A 22141-nucleotide genomic window follows, 5' to 3' on the forward strand; every position below is an offset into this window, starting at 1 on the left:
TGCCGCCGGAGGCGAAGAAGCCGCCTGACTATCAACGCTTGCGGTGCCCGTCGGCTCGATAGGCTGCCCACCGCCGCCCGCCTGCCATTCGGGTGCGACCTCATTCGGCGGTGTCTGGGCTCGGAGCACAAGGCGCTGCCGCTGCCGTGGCCCTGAAACGGATGGTGCCGTCTCCACCACTATTGGCGCTGCATTCCGTGCGCCGCCGCTGCCGCTGCCGGTCCATTTCGACCTTCATCCCTGGCTGCGCTTGTGCTTAGTCCTGCGTAGGCTTTGCTGTCGCTCCCCGCGTACTTTGGCTTCAAGTATTTTGGCACTCTGGTCGCGCTGTCGGATAGACTTAGAGATGAGCGGGCAGGCTGGGTCGCGGACGTGCGCTGCAGTGGTGGACATCTATGTCCCGGGTCCTGCTTGGCGGTGTCTCCGCGCTGCATTTGATGGTGCATTCGGTGTGTACTTTTGACCCCATTTTTCGCTTTACAAGGCTCATTTTTTCGAAGGCCCGGGCCGCCGGAGGCCTGCGTGTCGCCCGCCTTCAAAGCTGTCGCCAGTGTGTTGCTCACACAGCCCCCTCACGCGTCTTTTGATGGGTCATTTTGGGTGCATATTTGCCCTCATTTTGCGGTCTATAAGGCTCATTTTTTTCCAGGTCCGAGCCGCCGGAGGCCCGTGTACCGCTGGACTTGAAAGCTATCGACTGTGTGTTGTCCACACGGTTAGTGCTTTACTGCCCACTTATTGATTCCCGCGCTAATCTGGTCCCGAGATGGAATTTTTGAAGAGGTCGACTGGCTGCGAGTGGAGTTGTGGTGTTTGACGCGTCGCGACGCGTTGTCATTAGCGCGCCTGGATGTACTGTTAAAAATAGAATTCTACTTTGTTTGCACTATGCCCGGAAAGGCCGAGAATGACTTGTACCCAAACCAGTCCCCAAAGTCCAAAATTTTCTCCCCCATCTCAGTTCACATGACCTTGTTTATGGGTCCGTGCGCTGAAAAAAGAGGTATATTAGAGGGGTCTCTCGCTCGCGCGACTTGGCGAGCGAGCGCGACTTAGCGTTGGAGCGAGGCGTGCAAGCGGGGGTATGGTTTGACATGTGAATATATTTGTGATCAACAACAACCATGGCTGAGGTTGAGAGCGCGACGCAGGACGCAGGACGCACGCCGCACGCCGCAGGACGCACGCCGCACGCCGCAGGACGCACGCCGCAGGACGCACGCCGCACGCGTCCCCGCACACCTTGAGAGACGTGTAGTCCATGACGAGGGACCCACCTGTGATGCACATCCCGTATCTTGTCTTTTATCACCACACACGACTCTCTGCGCATAACCGTACGGTCGTGCTCTTACTGTTGCTGACATTCTGATAAATGTCCGCCGCCCACCACCACCCTGTTTATCTCCAGGCCCAGAGCAAGGCGTCATACTACGTCAACCAGCTCGACAAGGAGGTGAGTCTAGCCATTTCTCCATTCTACTCTGGCTGATAACCCTCGTTCCAGCTCACCAAGTACCCCTTCCTCAACAACTTCGAGCAGCGTACGCAGGTTCCCAAAACCTACGCTGTTATTGGCGGCGCCAGCCTTCTCGTCCTTCTTCACCTTATCAACCCTCTCGCCGCCCTTATCTCCAACATTGTCGGCTGGGGCCTCCCTGCTTACCTCTCATTCAAGGCCATTGAGACGCCTGCCCCCCAGGACGACATCCAGTGGCTCACATATTGGGTCGTTTTCGGTTTCTTCAATCTCCTTGAGGGACTCGGTCTCCGTGTCCTGCTCTACTACCTTCCCTGGTACTGGTCATTCAAGACTATCTTCATTCTCTGGCTCCAGCTGCCTGCTTTCCGCGTGCGTGTGTTTTCCTCGTGTGCCTTTGCCAGCAGTTTTTTTTCTTTTTTCACCCGTGATTGCGTAATGCTTACGTTGCCCTTTTGCTCGTGTTTCTAGGGTGCTCAAACGACCTACGTCGCGGTCCTCAAGCCAATCCTCTCCAGCGCTTCCGCCCGTGCCGTCGCTACCTCCACGACCGACACCGCCAATGCTGCGCTCCACGATTGAGCTCGCTGGGTTGCGGTGAACGACCCCAAACGATTCGCTAGATGTCTTGTCTGAACGATCTTCCTTCTTCCCTTTGGCTCTCTCTACCTCTATGCTCCTTTACGAATCATCTCCCCCGTAGTCGCTACATGTACAAGTGACAACGCGTAACCTAGCCCTTTGCCTAACGACGACGTATTTTGGTGATGCCATACGATATTGTGACAGAACACGTGATACTCAGGTGACGGTGAGTTGCCTTGGTGTTAACTCCACAAGCGTTTCCACTGTTCCCTCAAGAGCATTCGTATCGACCCTCGCTTGAGGCTAACAATGACGATTGAGGCATTCCGCGGGAACAGGCAGGTCCCCACTAAATCTGTTCCAGAGGTGGGCCGTGTGTCATCGCACCTAAAAACGCTAACAGTGAAGAAGAATACTGTGGTGGCTGCTATTGTATCCAAGGATACTGGAACTCGTGTTTGAAAGCGACTATGAAGCCCACTACACCGATTCCGACTTAGGTAGCCGACCCTGACCTCCGAACCGTGAAGATCAAGAAAGGTTGTTTGACGGCTCTTCCCATATTATGATTCAAGTAGACCTCACTCGCCCTTTCTTCGCACCACCATCACCTTCGTCATGGCGCGACCATTAGCCTTTCGAAACAGAGCCTTTCATCCCATCAGCAACTCCGGTCCCGCAACGTCGTTGCTGCGAGATGTCGCTCCAGAGCACTCTGTCAACATATTGGCCCTGGGATGCGGTGACATACGCAACGTTCTGTACACCGTCTACTCTGAGTCCGAGAATCGTAAGAGTTCATAACAACAACAATTCTCTCGTCTGCTCACTTCCGGCAGTGAATCGCAAGTTAGACTTGACTTTTTGTGACGTTGAGCCAGCTGTACTGAGTAAGACGTCTCAACTTGCGCCAGCATTTCTGAAGTATTTAGCGCGCAACATCATATTGCTCACGATGATACTCGATAACGTCGGCATCGACACCATCTGGAAGAGTTTCATGTTTGCCTCTCAGACCAGATCCAAACTGCCGGAGATGTTCGTCTCCTAAAAAAATGCTTTCAACCGTGTTGCTGGGGATTACAGGAAGTGGCAAAGAAAGAGAGAGAATAAGTACGCCGTGGTTGACGTTTTTAAATGTTCTTGGCCCGCGGTCCACGTTTCGCGTTGCGGTTTCCAAGACAGGCGAGGCATACAATTTGGAGCTTGATTCGTCCAGCTCTATGGTCGGAATCTTGAAGTCAATCCCGATAGTCGTGATGAAAGAAGGCGTCCATGCGTCGCAACAGACAGGATTTGCTTACACCAATGAGCAGAAGCTTTCAGAAGTAAGAAACAGCTGGCTACACACCTTGATGAGGAAGTTATAATGGTGGTGGCCTGAGATGCGCGCAAACAAGCTGCCGACACCACTACGTTGGTCAGCCGACACCCCCAATGTCGTAAAACAACGCCGACGACGACTATCTAACCTCTCGTCGGCCAACGCGCCAATTACTGCATGCTCCTCTATTTTCAAAATCTGAACTCGTCAAAACCGACTCGCTAACAAGCAGCCGACACACACACCTACGAACGAGTTAAACAAGGTCGGCATGCATGATGAGGCGGTCTAGACGAGATTGAAGCCTGCAGATTAATCAGCATCACAAAAGAAGACAAATGACGCGGCAGCACAAAAGCAAAATATACCAATAGCGACGCGCAGATGCTAGAATAGAGCAACGTGAATGCAAGCAAACTAAGAAGGAGCACGGCTTACCTTGCAGCCCCCGCTGACAAGCCTAACACGCGACTACTGTGGTCAAAACGGCCAAACCTACCATTCAAAGTTGGCAGCGCCGAGAGGGACATTCGAAACAAACGGGGAATAATACCAAGAAGGTCAGCGCGGAGTTGACCGACATGAGCTGACTAGAACAGATAATAGTAGCCCGCGTCAAACCTGCAACCACGAGATTGAAGGTTATTCTGAGACTGGTAAACAACGCAATATACACACCTTGCGCGATGATCGAGCGCGCCGGAATGAGAAAATTACCATCCCAAACTTGAACGGAAGGCGTTCAGTCGGAAACTAGTTGAGTCAGTGTTGTGAGCAAGAAAAGCAATAGAAAACTGACAACGAGTGAACCCGAACTTGGAGGCCCGCGAGTGCTGAAAATGGTGCCATGGACGAGCTGCAATTGAAGTCAACAGTGCAAATGAGGGGAATCATAAAAAGCAAACCTGCGACAACCAGATTGAAGGCGACCGAAGCGCGCTGGTTCAATACAAGAAATCGAACGCCGCAATACACACCTTGCTCAAGACCCGGCGGACGGGCAGGAAGTGCAGCGTGCTAAAACGAGGTCAGCATGCCAAGCGTGTAGTGAACATGAGTATCAACAAGAAACTTACGATAAAGGAAGGGAATTAAACGGGGCAGACCTACCGCAATGGAGTGCCGTGAACAGCCACGAACGGCGAAAGTCGAGCTTGCAGACAAGAACAACGAGTGAGACCGGCACACTGGCAAGCCTGCAAACAAACAGAGTAAGCACGCGCGACCACCACCCGACAAACTTGAACCCAAACTCACCTGGCTTCAAGTTGACGATCGAGCTAGCAAATAAGCATGATGACGCGCCAACATAGAACCAGCGTCGGCCACCTCGACCTCGACCTGAGAACGCGTCGGGGCGGCGCGTGTTGAACGAAAAGAAGAAGGTGGACACAGCCTTGTGCGGCGGTCCGATCACACGTGGTCGCTGTCAACGGCCTTTCACTCACGACACCCACTCCCGCTCTCCCCGGACTTGGACTCAAAATGCTCAGCTCGCACTGCCGCGCACGGCACGCAAACAAGCCGCCTCCCGCAAACTCACGTCTAGCTACACCCCTCGGCAAAACTGGTCTCCTACCCGACCGAATTGACCGCGCCAACCTCCGCGCCAAGCGGCGCAACGCCAGCGCCAACAAACCAGCGGCAATTTCCGCGGCCTAGCATCAAGCCCTGCCGCCAGCCGTTTCTCCGGCACCAAATTTACCCAACGCGACCAAGAACATCTCCCCTCCCGCCGACCACGATGGCTAGAACGGCGCGAAAATCGAATTCAACGGCAGCTGCCTGAGAGACGGTCAGCACAAACCCAGCAAGAACGGCTTCGAGCACGCACCAAAGCTTGGCAGCCGGTCCAATCTTCGCAAACTTGCGCCCGCAACGCCATGAAACTGCGAGCGAAAAGATAAGCGCGCAATTATGATAACGAAAGTAGACTGACCCGTGTCAGCTCAAAAACGGCGACAACTAAACGGATGACGAACGAGGGAGAAATGCGAGCGCAAGGTAAGTGATACTCCACCGCCGCAGAAACTGTGAAATTTCAGTCAACGACGACAAATGCGAGAACAAGACGGAGAAGCCGGCAGGTACAACCCACGCACCCAGTCGCAAATGCTAGCGGAGCTATGTCGAAGGCTGTCAACACCGTCAACGACGCAAGACAAAGGGCCCCGACGCGACGAGACCAGCAAAACAAGACAACGCACATACAACCCACGCATCTAACGACATGGTCGCAACCGCAGCCCAAACGCGCAAAGGGTGGCCAATATCTTGAAGAGGTGAGCATATGTGTTTGGACGAACGATGAATTACTCACCCTAGTTGGCCAGAGACGACAACACAACTTCTCCGTCGCAAGAACTGTAAAAATGTCAGTCAGCATTCTCTCCCTTAACGACGATAAATGCGAGAATACAAGGGAGAAGCGGGCAGTTCTACCCAGTCGCAACCGCTGGCAGAAACGAGCTATGGCGAAGGCTGTCAGCACCGTCAACAACACACGCAAAGACTTCACTCACCAAAACACCCAAACGCGCAAAGGGAGGTTGATATCTTGAAGAGGTGAGCATATGTCTTTGGACAAGAGATGAATTACCCACCCGAGTTGGACAGAGGCGACGACGCGGGGAGTAGACGGAGTCAAGGAATGAGTAGATACGATGTAGAAGAGGGCGATGTTGAAAGCAAAGGAGCAACGACAACACGTGAGGTTGACTTTGAGAAAGATGGGGGCAGAAAGAAGGGGCAGATGCGCGACGGTTGAAGGCCGTGGCCCTTATATACCGCGGGCGGGTGGAGCTCGCTTAGCGAACACGGCCCGTTTCGTTATCACAACCCAAAATGCCTTGACAGCCTTCCTATTTTCAGACTTGAGTGTGCTATTCTGGATCGATATAGCCCCAGAAGTCCAGTCGTTGAGCACAAAAAAAACGAAACTCAACCAAGTTGAGGCTCGCAAGACGAAAATAAACTCACCCAGAAGTGCGCGTTCATCCAATCTGTCAATTAAGAATGATGCCGAGCTCCGTGTTGAGTCATGAACCAGAATTCGGACAACGCGCACACGATAACTCGGGATTACGACGTCGTTGGGCCTAGGCAACGGCTCGGCGAAGCTGGGGTGGTATATTTATATCGCTCAGGGTCTTTGCCTGACGTTATCGTGGCGCCGATGCACACATATTGCGGGAAATGGTGTTTTTAGTTCAGACTAAATCCTAACAGGATCGAGGGCGAATGGGATGCTCGGAATGCGCTAGAAGGCAGTTAGAAAGGTTTATCAACAACTCACCTAAAATAATCTTCTCGGTTTAGGTTCAGGCAGAGGATTCCGACCAGTAGCCGGTGGAATTACCAGATTTGGGTTTGGGTGGCCAGTTTGATGGCCACGAGAAACGACGTGCTTGAGGGGAACGCATGGACGGAAAAATCCAGGAAGACGCATCGGCAAAACGCGTCGAAAAGCGCGTCAAAATGGATCAAAATTGGGCAAAAAAGAGATTTCTAGTGTCCTGGGGCCAAAATAGCATTGAACATGCGCTGGAGAAAACCAGACGAGCTCGAGGAACAGCTGCACAAGGATACTATGCTGGCCGTTCAGGGTGGTTCCCTATCTCGTCATTCCCATCACATCTGTCAAGGCATGCCAGGCAACGCTCCACGGCTTCCATTCTGTGTAGCTTCTCTGCATACGCCGCCCGAGCTTGCTTCATTTCCGACTCCCCGACGGTTACTAATGTGCTCATTTTAACAACAGACATCAGAAGCACAGCCCCGGCTCATGCGTCGCCCTAGCCTCTAAAGCCACGTTTGAATGCGACGTAATACCGAGCAGTCAACCTTCCACCCGCTGGTGATTCGCCGTGTCCGACCCTAGGCCGGAATCTGGCAGTAGCCAACGATACCTCGGCCCTAAATAGGCCGCCGGTGACACCGTGTCACCGGCCGCTCACCTCGTTTTCTCCTCTCCCTTGCTCCGAGCTGCATCTTCAGGCTCCTGACGCATTGCACCGCAGATGCCTTGATGCGCCATCATGATTGTGCGCGGGCACGTGGACGACCGCCCTGCGCATTCACGGCACCAGCATGGGCGGCTAATTTTATGCTCCACACCACTCGGCAACAGCCCGCGCCGCTCCTTCGCCGACCCTGAATCGGTGACAACATGGTTGACACCGTGATGTGATTTCCGTGGAGAAATCAAATCATCAACCAAGTCACGCCCCACTTCCTGGCTTGTCTTCACTCCACCACCATGGCGCTCGTGGACGCGTCGCTCGTCGCTGCTGGTATGTTTCCATGCGTCCCGTCACTGCTTTCGCTCATCTCCACGTTCAGTAACACCTGGCGCCGAAAACTTGCGTCAACACAACAGCCTCAGTCGCCCAACTCGTGATAAACGCCCAACTCATCGAGCTATCTTGACTCGGACAGCCTGGCGCGCAACTGGGACCGCTCACAGTGCTGTTCGAACTTGTGGTGGACGTTTACAAAGCTGGCGACACTGGGACGGCAAACTCGGCACTCAGGTCTAACGCCGACATTCCGCTTTCAAGCACCCCACCTGTTGGCAGCACTGCTGGCATTCATTGCGCAGGTTTGCTCGTTCATGACCTTCTTTCTTTGCCTTTGCTGACGTAATTTTTCAGTGCTTTCTCGCCAACCAGCAAAGACCTACTCCTCGCCGACACTTCGCTAGGCAAATTCGGCCATGTTCTCTCCACGGGATTCTCAAGGTTTGCTCCGTCCTTTCTCTATTTTCGCTGGCATTGATCATTTCATTTATAGTCTTTTACTTTGGCCGCTATCCTCGACAACAGTTGTCTCGAGGACGATCAAGACAAGCGCGCTACTCGAATACCTCGGGGAACCTCTGCTCGGCGTTGGGGGACGCGTTTGCCAAGGTTTGTGCTACCATTTGATCATTTCCTCCCGATTACGGCTGATCTTAGCGCTACAGGCCCGACATCGACGCGAAGGCGGCGCCATTGTTGGCTACCAACAATGGTTGACCCTGCTTACATGGTGTGTGTGTTTACTTATTCTACCTGTCTTTTACTGACCCTTCCGCAGGCAAGGAAAGCATTCTCTCGGGATTTGGAGGGGGAACCTCTGCTTGTACGCTGCGTTGTCTATTCATGGCCACCAATATCGTCTTGGTTGGCGTGTTAGTCGACTTCTCTATCGTCTTGCGAGTCGTCGTCGTCCTCTTGTGCTCCGACACCGACCGACTGCGAGTATGTCATCCCGCTCTTCTCTGTGATAAACTATTGACGCTTTAACTTAGTTGTTGTTTGCTCTCGAGAGGATACGGACGCGGACTTAGCTTGTTGTTGACCGCGACCCGGAACGGAGATCTCTGCTCGTGCGCAGAATGTTTGCCAGCAAGTCAATGTTCTTATCGGCGCATGATATGGCATTGATGAAAGACATAGATTCGTTGCTTGTTCCGCTTCCATTTCCCGCCCCGTCGGAGGGTGAACCTTAACCACTGCTGGTATGTTATCCCATTCTTCTCTGCGATAAGGTATCTGAGGTGGGCAGATATGCCCAGCCGAATTCTTCCCACGAGGGGGAACCTCTGCTCGGATTCCGAATTCTTTCTTGTAAGTTGCCTCCAGTATCGGCGTGTGAGATGGTACTAATATCACACTTAAGGCTTCGCTGTTATCGTTGTCGACCGCAACCAGGCATGATTCGGCAACCTCTACTGGGCGTGTGTGGATGGTCAGTCATTGTCCTTGCTTGACGATGTTCTGATGTTGATAAAATGGATAGATTGGTCGTTGTCGGCGACCCGCCGCACTGGCTTGCCCTTACAGAGCCTAGAGCTCTGCTGCAACTCTTGCTTGCTCTTGCGCAGGGTGCTTGCTTGTAAGTGGTTGCGCGCCTTTGCTTATGTCTATATCATCTTTCCAGAACTTGCTACTTATCGTTAACTAGAGGGAGAACCTCTGCTCGTACGCGGAAACCATGCTGGTGAGTGATCATATGTTTTGCTCCGTTCCATATCGCTGATGTTGATGTCCAGAGCCTATCCACATCGTCGATTTTTGGTGTGCAAAGTCCGCTTACGTAAGCACTTTTGGCCGATAATTTAACGCCCAAAAAGCTCATTTTTCACAGATTTTTACCGCCGGAGGCCGATGTACCCGCCCCGGCTGCAAGCTTGTCGGCTCACCGGCTGGCCACCACTTGGCGCGCCGCTGCCCTCGGCATCTCGGCATCTGATGCCATCATCACATTTTGATGGTATTTTTGGGTGCGTTTTGACCCGCTTTTAACGCGATTCAAGGCTCACTTTTTTCCAGGGTTTTGCCGCCGGAGGCGAAGAAGCCGCCTGACTATCAACGCTTGCGGTGCCCGTCGGCTCGATAGGCTGCCCACCGCCGCCCGCCTGCCATTCGGGTGCGACCTCATTCGGCGGTGTCTGGGCTCGGAGCACAAGGCGCTGCCGCTGCCGTGGCCCTGAAACGGATGGTGCCGTCTCCACCACTATTGGCGCTGCATTCCGTGCGCCGCCGCTGCCGCTGCCGGTCCATTTCGACCTTCATCCCTGGCTGCGCTTGTGCTTAGTCCTGCGTAGGCTTTGCTGTCGCTCCCCGCGTACTTTGGCTTCAAGTATTTTGGCACTCTGGTCGCGCTGTCGGATAGACTTAGAGATGAGCGGGCAGGCTGGGTCGCGGACGTGCGCTGCAGTGGTGGACATCTATGTCCCGGGTCCTGCTTGGCGGTGTCTCCGCGCTGCATTTGATGGTGCATTCGGTGTGTACTTTTGACCCCATTTTTCGCTTTACAAGGCTCATTTTTTCGAAGGCCCGGGCCGCCGGAGGCCTGCGTGTCGCCCGCCTTCAAAGCTGTCGCCAGTGTGTTGCTCACACAGCCCCCTCACGCGTCTTTTGATGGGTCATTTTGGGTGCATATTTGCCCTCATTTTGCGGTCTATAAGGCTCATTTTTTTCCAGGTCCGAGCCGCCGGAGGCCCGTGTACCGCTGGACTTGAAAGCTATCGACTGTGTGTTGTCCACACGGTTAGTGCTTTACTGCCCACTTATTGATTCCCGCGCTAATCTGGTCCCGAGATGGAATTTTTGAAGAGGTCGACTGGCTGCGAGTGGAGTTGTGGTGTTTGACGCGTCGCGACGCGTTGTCATTAGCGCGCCTGGATGTACTGTTAAAAATAGAATTCTACTTTGTTTGCACTATGCCCGGAAAGGCCGAGAATGACTTGTACCCAAACCAGTCCCCAAAGTCCAAAATTTTCTCCCCCATCTCAGTTCACATGACCTTGTTTATGGGTCCGTGCGCTGAAAAAAGAGGTATATTAGAGGGGTCTCTCGCTCGCGCGACTTGGCGAGCGAGCGCGACTTAGCGTTGGAGCGAGGCGTGCAAGCGGGGGTATGGTTTGACATGTGAATATATTTGTGATCAACAACAACCATGGCTGAGGTTGAGAGCGCGACGCAGGACGCAGGACGCACGCCGCACGCCGCAGGACGCACGCCGCACGCCGCAGGACGCACGCCGCAGGACGCACGCCGCACGCGTCCCCGCACACCTTGAGAGACGTGTAGTCCATGACGAGGGACCCACCTGTGATGCACATCCCGTATCTTGTCTTTTATCACCACACACGACTCTCTGCGCATAACCGTACGGTCGTGCTCTTACTGTTGCTGACATTCTGATAAATGTCCGCCGCCCACCACCACCCTGTTTATCTCCAGGCCCAGAGCAAGGCGTCATACTACGTCAACCAGCTCGACAAGGAGGTGAGTCTAGCCATTTCTCCATTCTACTCTGGCTGATAACCCTCGTTCCAGCTCACCAAGTACCCCTTCCTCAACAACTTCGAGCAGCGTACGCAGGTTCCCAAAACCTACGCTGTTATTGGCGGCGCCAGCCTTCTCGTCCTTCTTCACCTTATCAACCCTCTCGCCGCCCTTATCTCCAACATTGTCGGCTGGGGCCTCCCTGCTTACCTCTCATTCAAGGCCATTGAGACGCCTGCCCCCCAGGACGACATCCAGTGGCTCACATATTGGGTCGTTTTCGGTTTCTTCAATCTCCTTGAGGGACTCGGTCTCCGTGTCCTGCTCTACTACCTTCCCTGGTACTGGTCATTCAAGACTATCTTCATTCTCTGGCTCCAGCTGCCTGCTTTCCGCGTGCGTGTGTTTTCCTCGTGTGCCTTTGCCAGCAGTTTTTTTTCTTTTTTCACCCGTGATTGCGTAATGCTTACGTTGCCCTTTTGCTCGTGTTTCTAGGGTGCTCAAACAACCTACGTCGCGGTCCTCAAGCCAATCCTCTCCAGCGCTTCCGCCCGTGCCGTCGCTACCTCCACGACCGACACCGCCAATGCTGCGCTCCACGATTGAGCTCGCTGGGTTGCGGTGAACGACCCCAAACGATTCGCTAGATGTCTTGTCTGAACGATCTTCCTTCTTCCCTTTGGCTCTCTCTACCTCTATGCTCCTTTACGAATCATCTCCCCCGTAGTCGCTACATGTACAAGTGACAACGCGTAACCTAGCCCTTTGCCTAACGACGACGTATTTTGGTGATGCCATAGGACCCGTGAAAGTCCCTACTAAGGTAGGATTCTGAAAATTGTTTCGGCTGAAATTTGTCCGGATTTTTTGGACAGGAGACTCGGCTCAGTTTGTCCGGATTTGGATCAGACATAGCCAAAATGCCAAATTTTTGTCCGGATTCCGTTCCAACCTCAAAAAAGTGCTACAGGCGCCGAAAAAAGTGTCGCAGAGCGTTGTTAATGCTAATACAATACAGTTACTCGTCTGTACCATCGTCTTCCTCTATGTCCAGCACATTTATGTTCGCCTTCCCCTTTCGCTGCACTGTAGTAAGCACGGCAACCATACGAAACAATCCCGCCTTCTCAACAAGCAAATCTTTGAACTGGTTGAATGTCTTCTTTGAGATTTCGGCAGCGCGCTCGTTGACACTGACAGCCTCAACGAGGCGAAAAAGGATTGCGCCTGATGGCAAATGGGCAAAGGTTGATACTCCCAGTGGTCGAGCTTCCCGATGGATGCGATTGAACGTGCGACCAGTCGAATGCTGATACAGCCGTGCAAGGCCATACGAAAGCTGCCCGATGTTCGAGACATGTGAGACCCACTCATGCCTGCCTGCTTTCCCGCCCCCTCTCGAGTACAGTGAGATAACTGATGAGAAAAGTCAGAGATGGAAAATATGAATGATGCTGTGAGACAAACTCTGTCCGAGAACAATTTCTTTGCGGTTAATGGCAAAAACCCAGTCACCTCCCCACAAAGTTGCAAGATGGCTAATCCCAGCGTTGGAGATGAGCGCTTGACAATGGAGCATCTTGGCGACTGCTTGTCGGCGCTTCAGATGCTAGTCGCGGAGGGAGTTCAGCGATGCAAAACAGCCTAGAGTTGAGACAAACCTCATTACTCCGCCCCTCGGCTGCAAGTAATGCATTGGCAGCATTTCCGGCTGTGGCTTTCGGCTCTCCAACTTTCTCTGACTCTTCGGTTCTCGCTTTACGGCCAAGACCAGCAGAAGTTTTTCGCTTGTTCTGCGTTACGCATGATAGCTTGAACCCGGTGCGTGAGTTTTTGCCGCTCGGTGGGTTGCTTCTTCTGTTTAGAGGCCGGTGCTTCAGTCCCAGGTCGTTCGAGTGGTTGGTGAAGCTGATGACCCCGGACTCCCTTGCAAGCATATTCTGTTTGATTCTGTTGGCGTATCTCGGCCAGCGAATGAAGTTCCGATGTGGTGATATCGATAAAGCTGGCAGTCATACCCGGATGAAGTTCGGCGGCATTGGACTGGAAGGATTCAGAGGCAAAGCTGGTCTTGAGAGACTGGAGCAGTTCCGAGACAGTGTCAGGCGTCATTTGAATAAGGCGCGCAATATCACGACGGCATTCAGCAAGATGTTCTGGATCTACAATGTTGGGCAGATCATCGCTGTCGCAGGTCAATAAGAGACACGTTTATCATGGTAAAGGAAAGACGAACATTTTTGACAAGTTATCAATAACAAGACCAGCAGCCGCGTAAGCGCATGCATCTATTTCATCCTCTTCTGCTCTCAGCAAACTGACTTTCTGAACAGCAGACAGTGCCGCGTCAAGTTCATCTCCAATTCCCAGCTCAAGAAGCTGTGCTTGGGTGTCGACAGAAAGGTCTTCGTCAGTGAGGTGAGCGGAGTTATGCCCGGAGTCAATTGGCAACGCCACAGCAGTCGGAAGTGCTAGCTCATGAAGAACATGTGTGTCGACATGCAATAGTGCCCATAGTGTGTTGTTCTCTTCAATCGCATTACCGTACTCCTCAATGAGTTCGTCGTTGGTGGGAAATGTGGCGAGTTCAGCGTAATTGATGGTGTTGTCCTCCTCGAGGTCGCAAAGGTTATACCCGTTTCGAGTTTGTTTGAAACTTCCTTTCGAAAAAAGTGCTTGCCGAGCCCGCGTCATTGTTGCTCTGAGATTTGGAAGCAGTTGTATTACTTGAACCAAACTAAAGTCCGGGAACACAGCTCGGATGGCAGCAAAAGCATGTTCGTTTCCCATCGAGCCATGCTTCCAAGGCAGAAGTGGTATATTGGCGGACGCAAGGTGGTCGCGATGGATAACCATAAGCCCCAGAAGCCCGTCAATGAGCATACGGAAAATTTTGTCGGCGGCATAAGAGATGTAGTGACGCGAAAGAGGGTATCCCATCTTCTGCAAAAATTGCCACCAAGTGTCGAAGAACAGCTTTGCGGCTACATCAGTAAAATAACATAAAAGTCTTTTAGGTCTTTTAGGTCTTTGGTGAAGACCAAAAAGACCAAAAAGACTTAAAAGACTCAAAAGACCTTAGGTCTTTGTGAGACAGCGTCCTGGTCTTTGGAAAGACCTTGGGGTCTCTGGAAAGACCTGAGGGTTTTTGTAAAGACTACCAAAAAGACTATCAAAGATGCTCTAGTAATATTCAGGATGCAATAAATGAAAGAAATTGAATTCATAACTGACTGTTCTACATACATAGCATACTACATACTACGACACATGCTCATCGCCCTGCTAACTTGCCCGCCCACCCTGCGCCCGCTCACCGAATGAGGCCGAAAACGGCGAGGGAATGGCTCTGCAGGCCACTGGCGGCCGGTAACCCTTGCCAGCTCGGGCGACCAGGTATAGAGCATATATATCAGTATATGCTCTCCTTCTATGCATGTTACGCACCTTGGACTGCTCCACGTCAGTTCCTGTACTTCTGGGCACCGTTCGGAGAGAGAGGGAGGATAAGGATTCAGGAAGAAAAAAGCAGATGTGTGACCGTGACTGCGGAGCGATTGACATCGTCCGTGATGCTACGGACCATACCCGGCCGGTTTGTCATTGCAACTTCGTCATCACCCTCGGCTCGGACTTAGCACATTTCATCGAGTAAACAGCCCATCTTAACAGAAGTTATGAATGTTCATGTGCATGTTTATGATTGAATGTAGTATGTATTTGGTTATTTATATGATAATAACAGTGTGCTGGGAAATTGCTTAGACTTGTCCTTGGATTTGTCTCTATGGCTCAACTTGAAGTGGAATATAAAGTTGTAAACTTGAATAATGAGCCTTTACTTATTTACTGCAAGTCCTAAGCCTATATATGTTCTGATTTCTATCTCTCACCAACTTCTTATTGCATCCTTGTCTCTCATACTATATAATGAAATAGATCATATCAGATGATTTAGATTATGTCTTTCACAAAAAGACTGTTCTTGAAAAAGACCAATCTCAAACAAAGACCAATCTCAAAAAAGACTAATCTCAAAAAAGACCAAAGACTGTGGAAAAAGACCAAAGATCAGGCACCAAAGACCAAAGACCAGAGAGACCTACCCTCAAAGACCAAAGACCCTTCCCAAAGACCAAAGACCAGAAAGACTTTTATGCTATTTTACTGATGTAGGGCGGCACGTACGCGTTTCCGATGTGTCATTTTTCGACTCGAATAGGCGTCGACAAGGTTCCCGATGACAAACAGGTAAGCAATTATACCCATGTTCTCTTCCAAATTGTCGATCAGTTTTGACAGGGTTGAGCTTGAAAAGACTCGATAGGCAGCATTGTCGTCCTGTTTGTCATACCCGACCACATCTTTTTTGGTATAGTGGCGAGTCGAGAAGATTTGTAGCGAGATTGAACAGTTGCTGGTAATGAACGACAAAATCGCCGAGGACCAGTCCACGAGCCCCACTCATGGCGTTGTTTCGACCAGTCTTGCGAGCGTGAGAAGCGTCTTGTGTGTTGATAAACATGTTCCCTCTATAGTTATGAAGTGGAATTGTCAAAGGCGTATAGTCAGACGTGAATGCTGCGGGCACCGGTATGATGATTGGAATTGCTATTGCCGCCGCTGATTGAGTGCGCGCCTGCGCCGGTTGCGGGACAGTTGTCGATGTAGTAGTCAATACGGATGTGAATATGACCAGTAAGTCCTGGACAATATTTTTTCGAACACTTGCGGCTTAGTACGAACGATAGGGACTGTCGTGCGGGGCATTGGCGTCAACTTTGGACCTCCGAAGAAGCTCGCGATATCGGCTGTGACCATTTTTGGTTTTGGAGGCTGACAGGACATTCTCAACCAATGGTCTCGGAAGCGTTTAGCATCATATAACGCCTGTAATTGTTGAGGTTGTCGGCATCTTGAGCAGATGACTTGTTTGGGGTTGTTGATATCGAGAATTGGGTTTGGATCACCATCATCTCGGATGCAATTCCTTCTCAGTTTCTCCAGTTTCTTCTCGCTACCCCGAAATAAGCCATGCTTAATCAGGATGTTGGCCACACGGTCGTGTTTGGCAGTGGCACTCTGCCCGCCAGTTCGCAAGGAATCAGCAATCTCCAACTGCACCCACTCGGGAATGTCTGGTCGTTCGACACTTTGAACTTTGGGTAGATTCTTGGGCTGAATGAGCTTCTTTGTTGGCTTTTTGACCTCCACCTTTTGATGTTTCAGAGCCGGCTCGCTGTCCATTGTCTCTGACTCCTTCCGCACCCGTTTCTGACCCATTGGAGATGAATCGACACACGCAGCAACAATCGCTGCCAGATGCTCTTCGCGAACTGGCTGCGTGGTGGATATTGGAGGCCCTGGGTCACCTGTGGTATCCATAAGGTCGGAGGGTGGAGAGAGAGATGCCGGGGGAGGTGGGATAGTCTCCTCAATAAGAGGAATAACGGTGTGTCCAGTCTACCATCTTCGTTAGCACAATATCTGTCTTTTCAACATGGTCACTAACCTGAAATCGCAGAATGGATTCGCCCAAAGTGCAGAAGGCACGGTATCGAAAGCTGCGGGCGGTTGTTTGACGCCACAGCTCATCTTGGATAGTGTTGTGGCCCAGTGTATTTGCCGCAATGATTCCGCAACTTGTGGAATCGCGCTGGTCCCCGCATGGCAGGTCATTCCTCACCTTCAGCTTCAATAACCCAACATCATTCTCTAGCCATTTTTGTATCCGCGAGAACACAGGCGGTCGAGCTCGCTTGAGTGAATCCCCAAACCGAATGCACTTGTCTTTGAGATCAACAATGCATGCGGCCCAGTGGTAGGGCGGCGAATAGACGGGGAAGGCAAGATAACGAGGACGGGAGTCTGAACTGAGCAGGGCAGCGTATTCCTCTAGCTGGGCCTGCCCACGATGACCAAGTAGGTCTTTCGAAACCTCAAAGTACTCCGGAAAGCTAAGGTTGAGGAGTAGAACATCCTTTCGCTCGGCGAGGGTCAACTGACGTCGAATGTCGCGTACGAGTGCATCAACAATGCACTCTTGGGTCCAGTTGTTCTCCGAGAACTACGGCCAGGTCCTCAAAACGAAAGTTATCATCCGGCCCAGAAATTGCACCTTCCCAGCTGGGTATGGACAACAACATTTCCGCCGTCTTGGATTTCCAAACTGCCTCTTCTGGCTCTTCATCAACGCGACCTTCATACATCCAAAAGAACGCCGCCTCCCACATTCCGAAGATTTTCGCAATGACTCGAAGTCTTCTGGCATATGTTATGCCCCAGAGTGGAACCAGTTGCGCTCTCTTATTGCTGTCATGCAGTCGGATCGATTTTTTGCCGTCAAACCAGGCCTGCCCGAACTCACAGTCCAAACGTTGGATGGTCTTGAGTGGGAGTAGCGGGAGTTGGAGTGGGTTGGTTGGAATAAAGGTTGGCTTCTCGGGGCTGAAGACTACAGTGGTGTCATCGTCACCATTATCGATCTTCTCGTCGAAAGGAGAAAGTTTAGCGGATGCAAAGAGGCTTGCAGGAGACATTGACGATGGGGGCAAGGTATCTATGATTTCTGGTGGGATGCGGCGGGCGCGCTCAGCCTGTATTGCAGTGGGGCGGGGTACATCTTTCCATATCCGACCACAGCCAATCCAGTCGGCTTCCCTCCATGGCTGGTCAGGAGCAGCTAATTCTTCGTCGTCAAAAAAGTCGATAGTCGATTCGGGCATTGTCGAGTTAAGATAGGATAAAACTTGTTACAACTCTAAAGTCTAATGCATGAACCTGTTTTATCTACGCGTTTGAAAGGTCGAAGAGCGATGATCAGCTGAAAATTTGTCCGGATTTGTCATTTGACCTCCAAAACGGCCTCAGGTCATGTCCGGATTTCAGATCAAAGATGTCTGCTTCGGGCTCGATTTCTGTCCGGATTCTGGTCAAACCTCCGTCAAAAATTTCAAAATTTTGTCCGGATTTCGGTATCCTACCTCAGTAGGGACTTTCACGGGTCCTGATGCCATACGATATTGTGACAGAACACGTGATACTCAGGTGACGGTGAGTTGCCTTGGTGTTAACTCCACAAGCGTTTCCACTGTTCCCTCAAGAGCATTCGTATCGACCCTCGCTTGAGGCTAACAATGACGATTGAGGCATTCCGCGGGAACAGGCAGGTCCCCACTAAATCTGTTCCAGAGGTGGGCCGTGTGTCATCGCACCTAAAAACGCTTCATCGCTAACAGTGAAGAAGAACACTGTGGTGACTGCCATTATATCCAAGGATACTGGAACTCGTGTTTGAAAGCAACTATGAAGCCCACTACACCGATTCCGACTTAGGTAGCCGACCCTGACCTCCGAACCGTGAAGATCAAGAAAGGTTGTTTGACGGCTCTTCCCATATTATGATTCAAGTAGACCTCGCTCGCCCTTTCTTCGCACCACCATCACCTCCGTCATGGCGCGACCATTAGCCTTTCGAAACAGAGCCTTTCATCCCATCAGCAACTCCGGTCCCGCAACGTCGTTGCTGCGAGATGTCGCTCCAGAGCACTCTGTCAACATATTGGCCCTGGGATGCGGTGACATACGCAACGTTCTGTACACCATTTACTCTGAATCGAAGAATCGTAAGGGACTACTATAACTTCTCTCCGACTTGCTGACCTTGACACAGTGAACCGCAAGTTGGATTTTACCTTTTGTGACATTGAGCCAGCGGTGCTGAGTAAGACGTCTCAACTCGCGCCAGCATTTCTGAAGTATTTCACAGCGCGCAACATCATATTGCTCACGATGATACTCGATAACGTCGACATCGACACCATCTGGAATCTCTTTCTTCATATCTACATCGACCACAAAACCCTTGATGGCCTCGTGTTGCATTGTAACAAGTTGTTGCAACTCAGTACCCACAACGACTGGGCTGCCTCGGACTACGGCAAGAGCATTCACATCGGCTCTGAGCACACGTTCGATGAATTCCGCGTCCACTTGGTGTTGTACACTCAGATGAACAGTCTTCCGGTCACTCGTCTTGCGGCGCTGAAGGCTGACTTCAAGAAGCTTTCGCACTCGGAAGCGGCTGTTTTTCTCCAAACAGCTACCCTATATCCGAGGGAGGTTTCAGACGTCTGTTACGATTTATTCAAGGCATACTGGAAAGTGGGCACAACCTTCGCCGATATCACGGACATCTCTGAAGCGACGCTACTTAATCCAACATTTGTTTACTCAGCGGCAGGCCAGGCTGCTCAGATCCATCGCACAACCAACCCAGCTTCACCATTTCACTTCACAGAATTATTCGTCAAGGGTCAAACCACTGCTCATGAGATGTATGAGATGGCCAAGGCTCAACTCGCCACCTGGAGCTCTGCATTTCGTGTTGCTATCCAATCTCATGGTTCGTCGCTGGTTATTCGCTTCATTGCCAGCGACGCATTGGCTCTTTGTCGTACCATAGCGTCAGGACATAGCTCCATATCGCTTCCCGTTTCCCAATGGTGCTCCAGAGTCGTCCAAGTCGATCAAGACCTTCCTTTGTCATTTCACGTGATTGACACATCCAGTATCTCAGACCGCATAGGGATCCTCAACATTCTTGCTGTTACAGCTCCGCTTCTTGCGAGTGACGGTGCGCTTTATACCGAGACAGCCATCCCTCTGGCGGTGGATAGGAAAAAGCCCAAGCCCAAGCTCGCTAAGGAGTTTCTCGAACAACTTCATGGCGACGTCGATACCATCTCTTTTTTGTTCGGAGTGTATCCGGTTGATTATCTAGCGGGGTATGCCTCGCGAAGCTTCACCATCTCAGGCAGAGGATTTTGCCAATCAGTAACCTGGAAACGGCCCGCGTCGGTCGATTCCACCGCCCGTTCCGTCACGATCGCTTGGGATGAATGCGAGCTGGGGCGGTTGCTGTTTGCGCTGTACAAGCGCGTTTTCTCCGTTGAAGATGTCATTCAGTGGACGACTTTGAGCATGAATCGCGACGCATTCAACAAGTCCCTCAAGCTGGGCAATCACCTCCCCTACACGCGCGAGAGCTTCGTGGTGATACTCCGCTCTATTCGCCACAATTTCCACATCCAAGACGTCGCGTGGAGGCAGGTCATGGACGAGTTCCTGGCCCGGCCGCGCGCGTTTGGATTCGACAATGCATTCACTAACGAAATTGTCGCGCTCCTTCATATCAATGGCCTTTACTCCCCCGCAGCTCTTGAAACGACCACACTCCGAGTCAGACCGTTCGCTGCCTGGACGGAAGTCCCGCCAGTGGTCAAAATATATCTTGTCGTTCCCCTCGAAAAAGTCCAAATCGTCCGTGAACTCGCTGAAAATACCGAGGACCCTGTCTTCCAGTGCCGAATGCATGACGGAGCGTCAACACGCTTGTTCAATTCGGTAGACGCATTCTTCGGCACCCTCGTAAACATTGGCACAGAGAGTCGGCCCAGGGTAGTCCCCCAACCTGGGCCATTCTGCTCATCACCGTTCGTGCTGTCATTCCTTACCTGTGCCGCAGACCTTACTCGCAACAACTTGCACGTGTCGTTCAATGTCCGGCAGACTTTTGGATCGCTGGAGTACTCCTTCAATCTCTTGGGCCCACATCAAGAGATATTTTCTGCGAGTCTTCTGGATACACGATATGTCCATATTGTGCCCCATGACATTTCGCTGCCCCGCATGGACAACTTGCTACCCTCTACGACTACGCAGATCACTCGCCCTGTGTTGGATGACAAGTGCGAGTCATTGCGAGGTTTGTCGAGCAAAATTCAGATTATCGACGGTGATGCCGCGGTACACCAAACTTCTCCGTGTTCGCTGCAGGTCTCTGTTGCAAGCCATTCATATTCTGTCCATTTTCCGATTCCTGTGCGTGGATTGTTCGCCCAGGTCACCAAAGGACGAGATTTGGAGGTCAGCCAATTGCCTATTTGTCTATTTCTAGCATTCATACTTTTTATCAGCTGTTTGTGCCACCTTCTCGCGCTCTGCCGGACTCCGGTCTGCATGGAAATCCCTTCCCGACCGCGGGGCACCAGTCTGGCGTTCACTCCTGGAACCTCACGCGCCTCAATTTGGCGCAATGTCCGATTATATCAAATCCAGACTCGTCATGGTGCGAAAAGAGACTCGGGATGATATCACAGCGCGAGGCGACTCTACATCGTGGCAATGACCCCACCGCGCTTAGCATGACCAAAAGCATACTTGGGCTCGTCCTTTCAAGCGTCAGCGGCGTGTATCCGACCAACGGCAATAGGATCTTCGAGTTGTCGGAGAAAGAAGCCGAAGCGAATCAAGAAGCCGACACAACCGAAGAAATCGAAACAGACGAAGAATCTGAAACAGACGAAGAATCCGAAACAGACAAAGAATCCGAAACAGACGAAGAATCCGACCCGGAAGAGGAAGCCGAGTCAGACGGGGAATCCGAAACAGACCATCCCAGCCTCGTCCTGTTTGTCGACGGACTGAAGCTTGACCTCCCATCGGACAGCTTTTTTGCAGACGTGTATGCCTTGGATGTGATCCAACCAGAAGCGTTAGCGGCGTACAACGAGCTCAAGGCGACGACACTGTCAAACATCACCCCTTTATGTCTCAACACAAGCAATGTGGCCGCGTGGAGGCAGATGGTTTCCGCCCTGGCTGAATGCTCTCGCTCGTGGGCCCACCTCCCATCCTGTGCTGCCAACGAATTATGCAATTGCGGACAAGGCCAGGATGTTGCGGCGGTGAAAGAGCATTCGGAATGGGCCCCGCTCGCGCCATTCCTCACGAGAGTCGCGCTCACGCCGCTGTTCCCTGTGCCGCTTTTGGAAGTGATGGAGAGCTGTGCAGTTTGCGAAGAGGGCGGCAAACCCAATCTCCTCCGCTGCTCCCGCTGCACGCGTGTTTATTACTGCTCGCAGGAGTGTCAACGCAAGGACTGGAAGGAGCACAAGCCCAGTTGCAAGGTGTAGT

The 22141-nt window shown here is 51.9% G+C and overlaps 3 protein-coding genes across 3 annotated transcripts; all 3 read left to right on the forward strand.

Annotated features, from left to right (window-relative positions):
* Positions 1–1375: 1375 nt before the first annotated feature.
* Positions 1376–2062, forward strand: MIND_00416900 (Protein YOP1; the record flags this gene model as incomplete). Its single annotated transcript, XM_037360988.1, has 3 exons — positions 1376–1456; positions 1508–1852; positions 1952–2062. 3 exons carry the CDS (start codon positions 1376–1378, stop codon positions 2060–2062), a joined length of 537 nt encoding a protein of 178 aa, XP_037221280.1.
* A 9021-nt stretch (positions 2063–11083) lies between these two features.
* Positions 11084–11770, forward strand: MIND_00417000 (Protein YOP1; the record flags this gene model as incomplete). Its single annotated transcript, XM_037360989.1, has 3 exons — positions 11084–11164; positions 11216–11560; positions 11660–11770. 3 exons carry the CDS (start codon positions 11084–11086, stop codon positions 11768–11770), a joined length of 537 nt encoding a protein of 178 aa, XP_037221281.1.
* A 6847-nt stretch (positions 11771–18617) lies between these two features.
* On the forward strand, positions 18618–22140 carry MIND_00417100 (MYND-type domain-containing protein; the record flags this gene model as incomplete). Its single annotated transcript, XM_037360990.1, has 3 exons — positions 18618–18789; positions 18837–21091; positions 21142–22140. The coding sequence occupies 3 exons, from the start codon at positions 18618–18620 to the stop codon at positions 22138–22140; spliced, it is 3426 nt and encodes a 1141-aa protein (XP_037221282.1).
* Between the last annotated feature and the right edge of the window lies 1 nt (position 22141).

Source organism: Mycena indigotica (genome assembly GCF_014461135.1).
Source record: "Mycena indigotica strain 171206Taipei chromosome Unknown Mind.scaff0004, whole genome shotgun sequence".
Lineage (NCBI taxonomy): Eukaryota > Fungi > Basidiomycota > Agaricomycetes > Agaricales > Mycenaceae > Mycena > Mycena indigotica.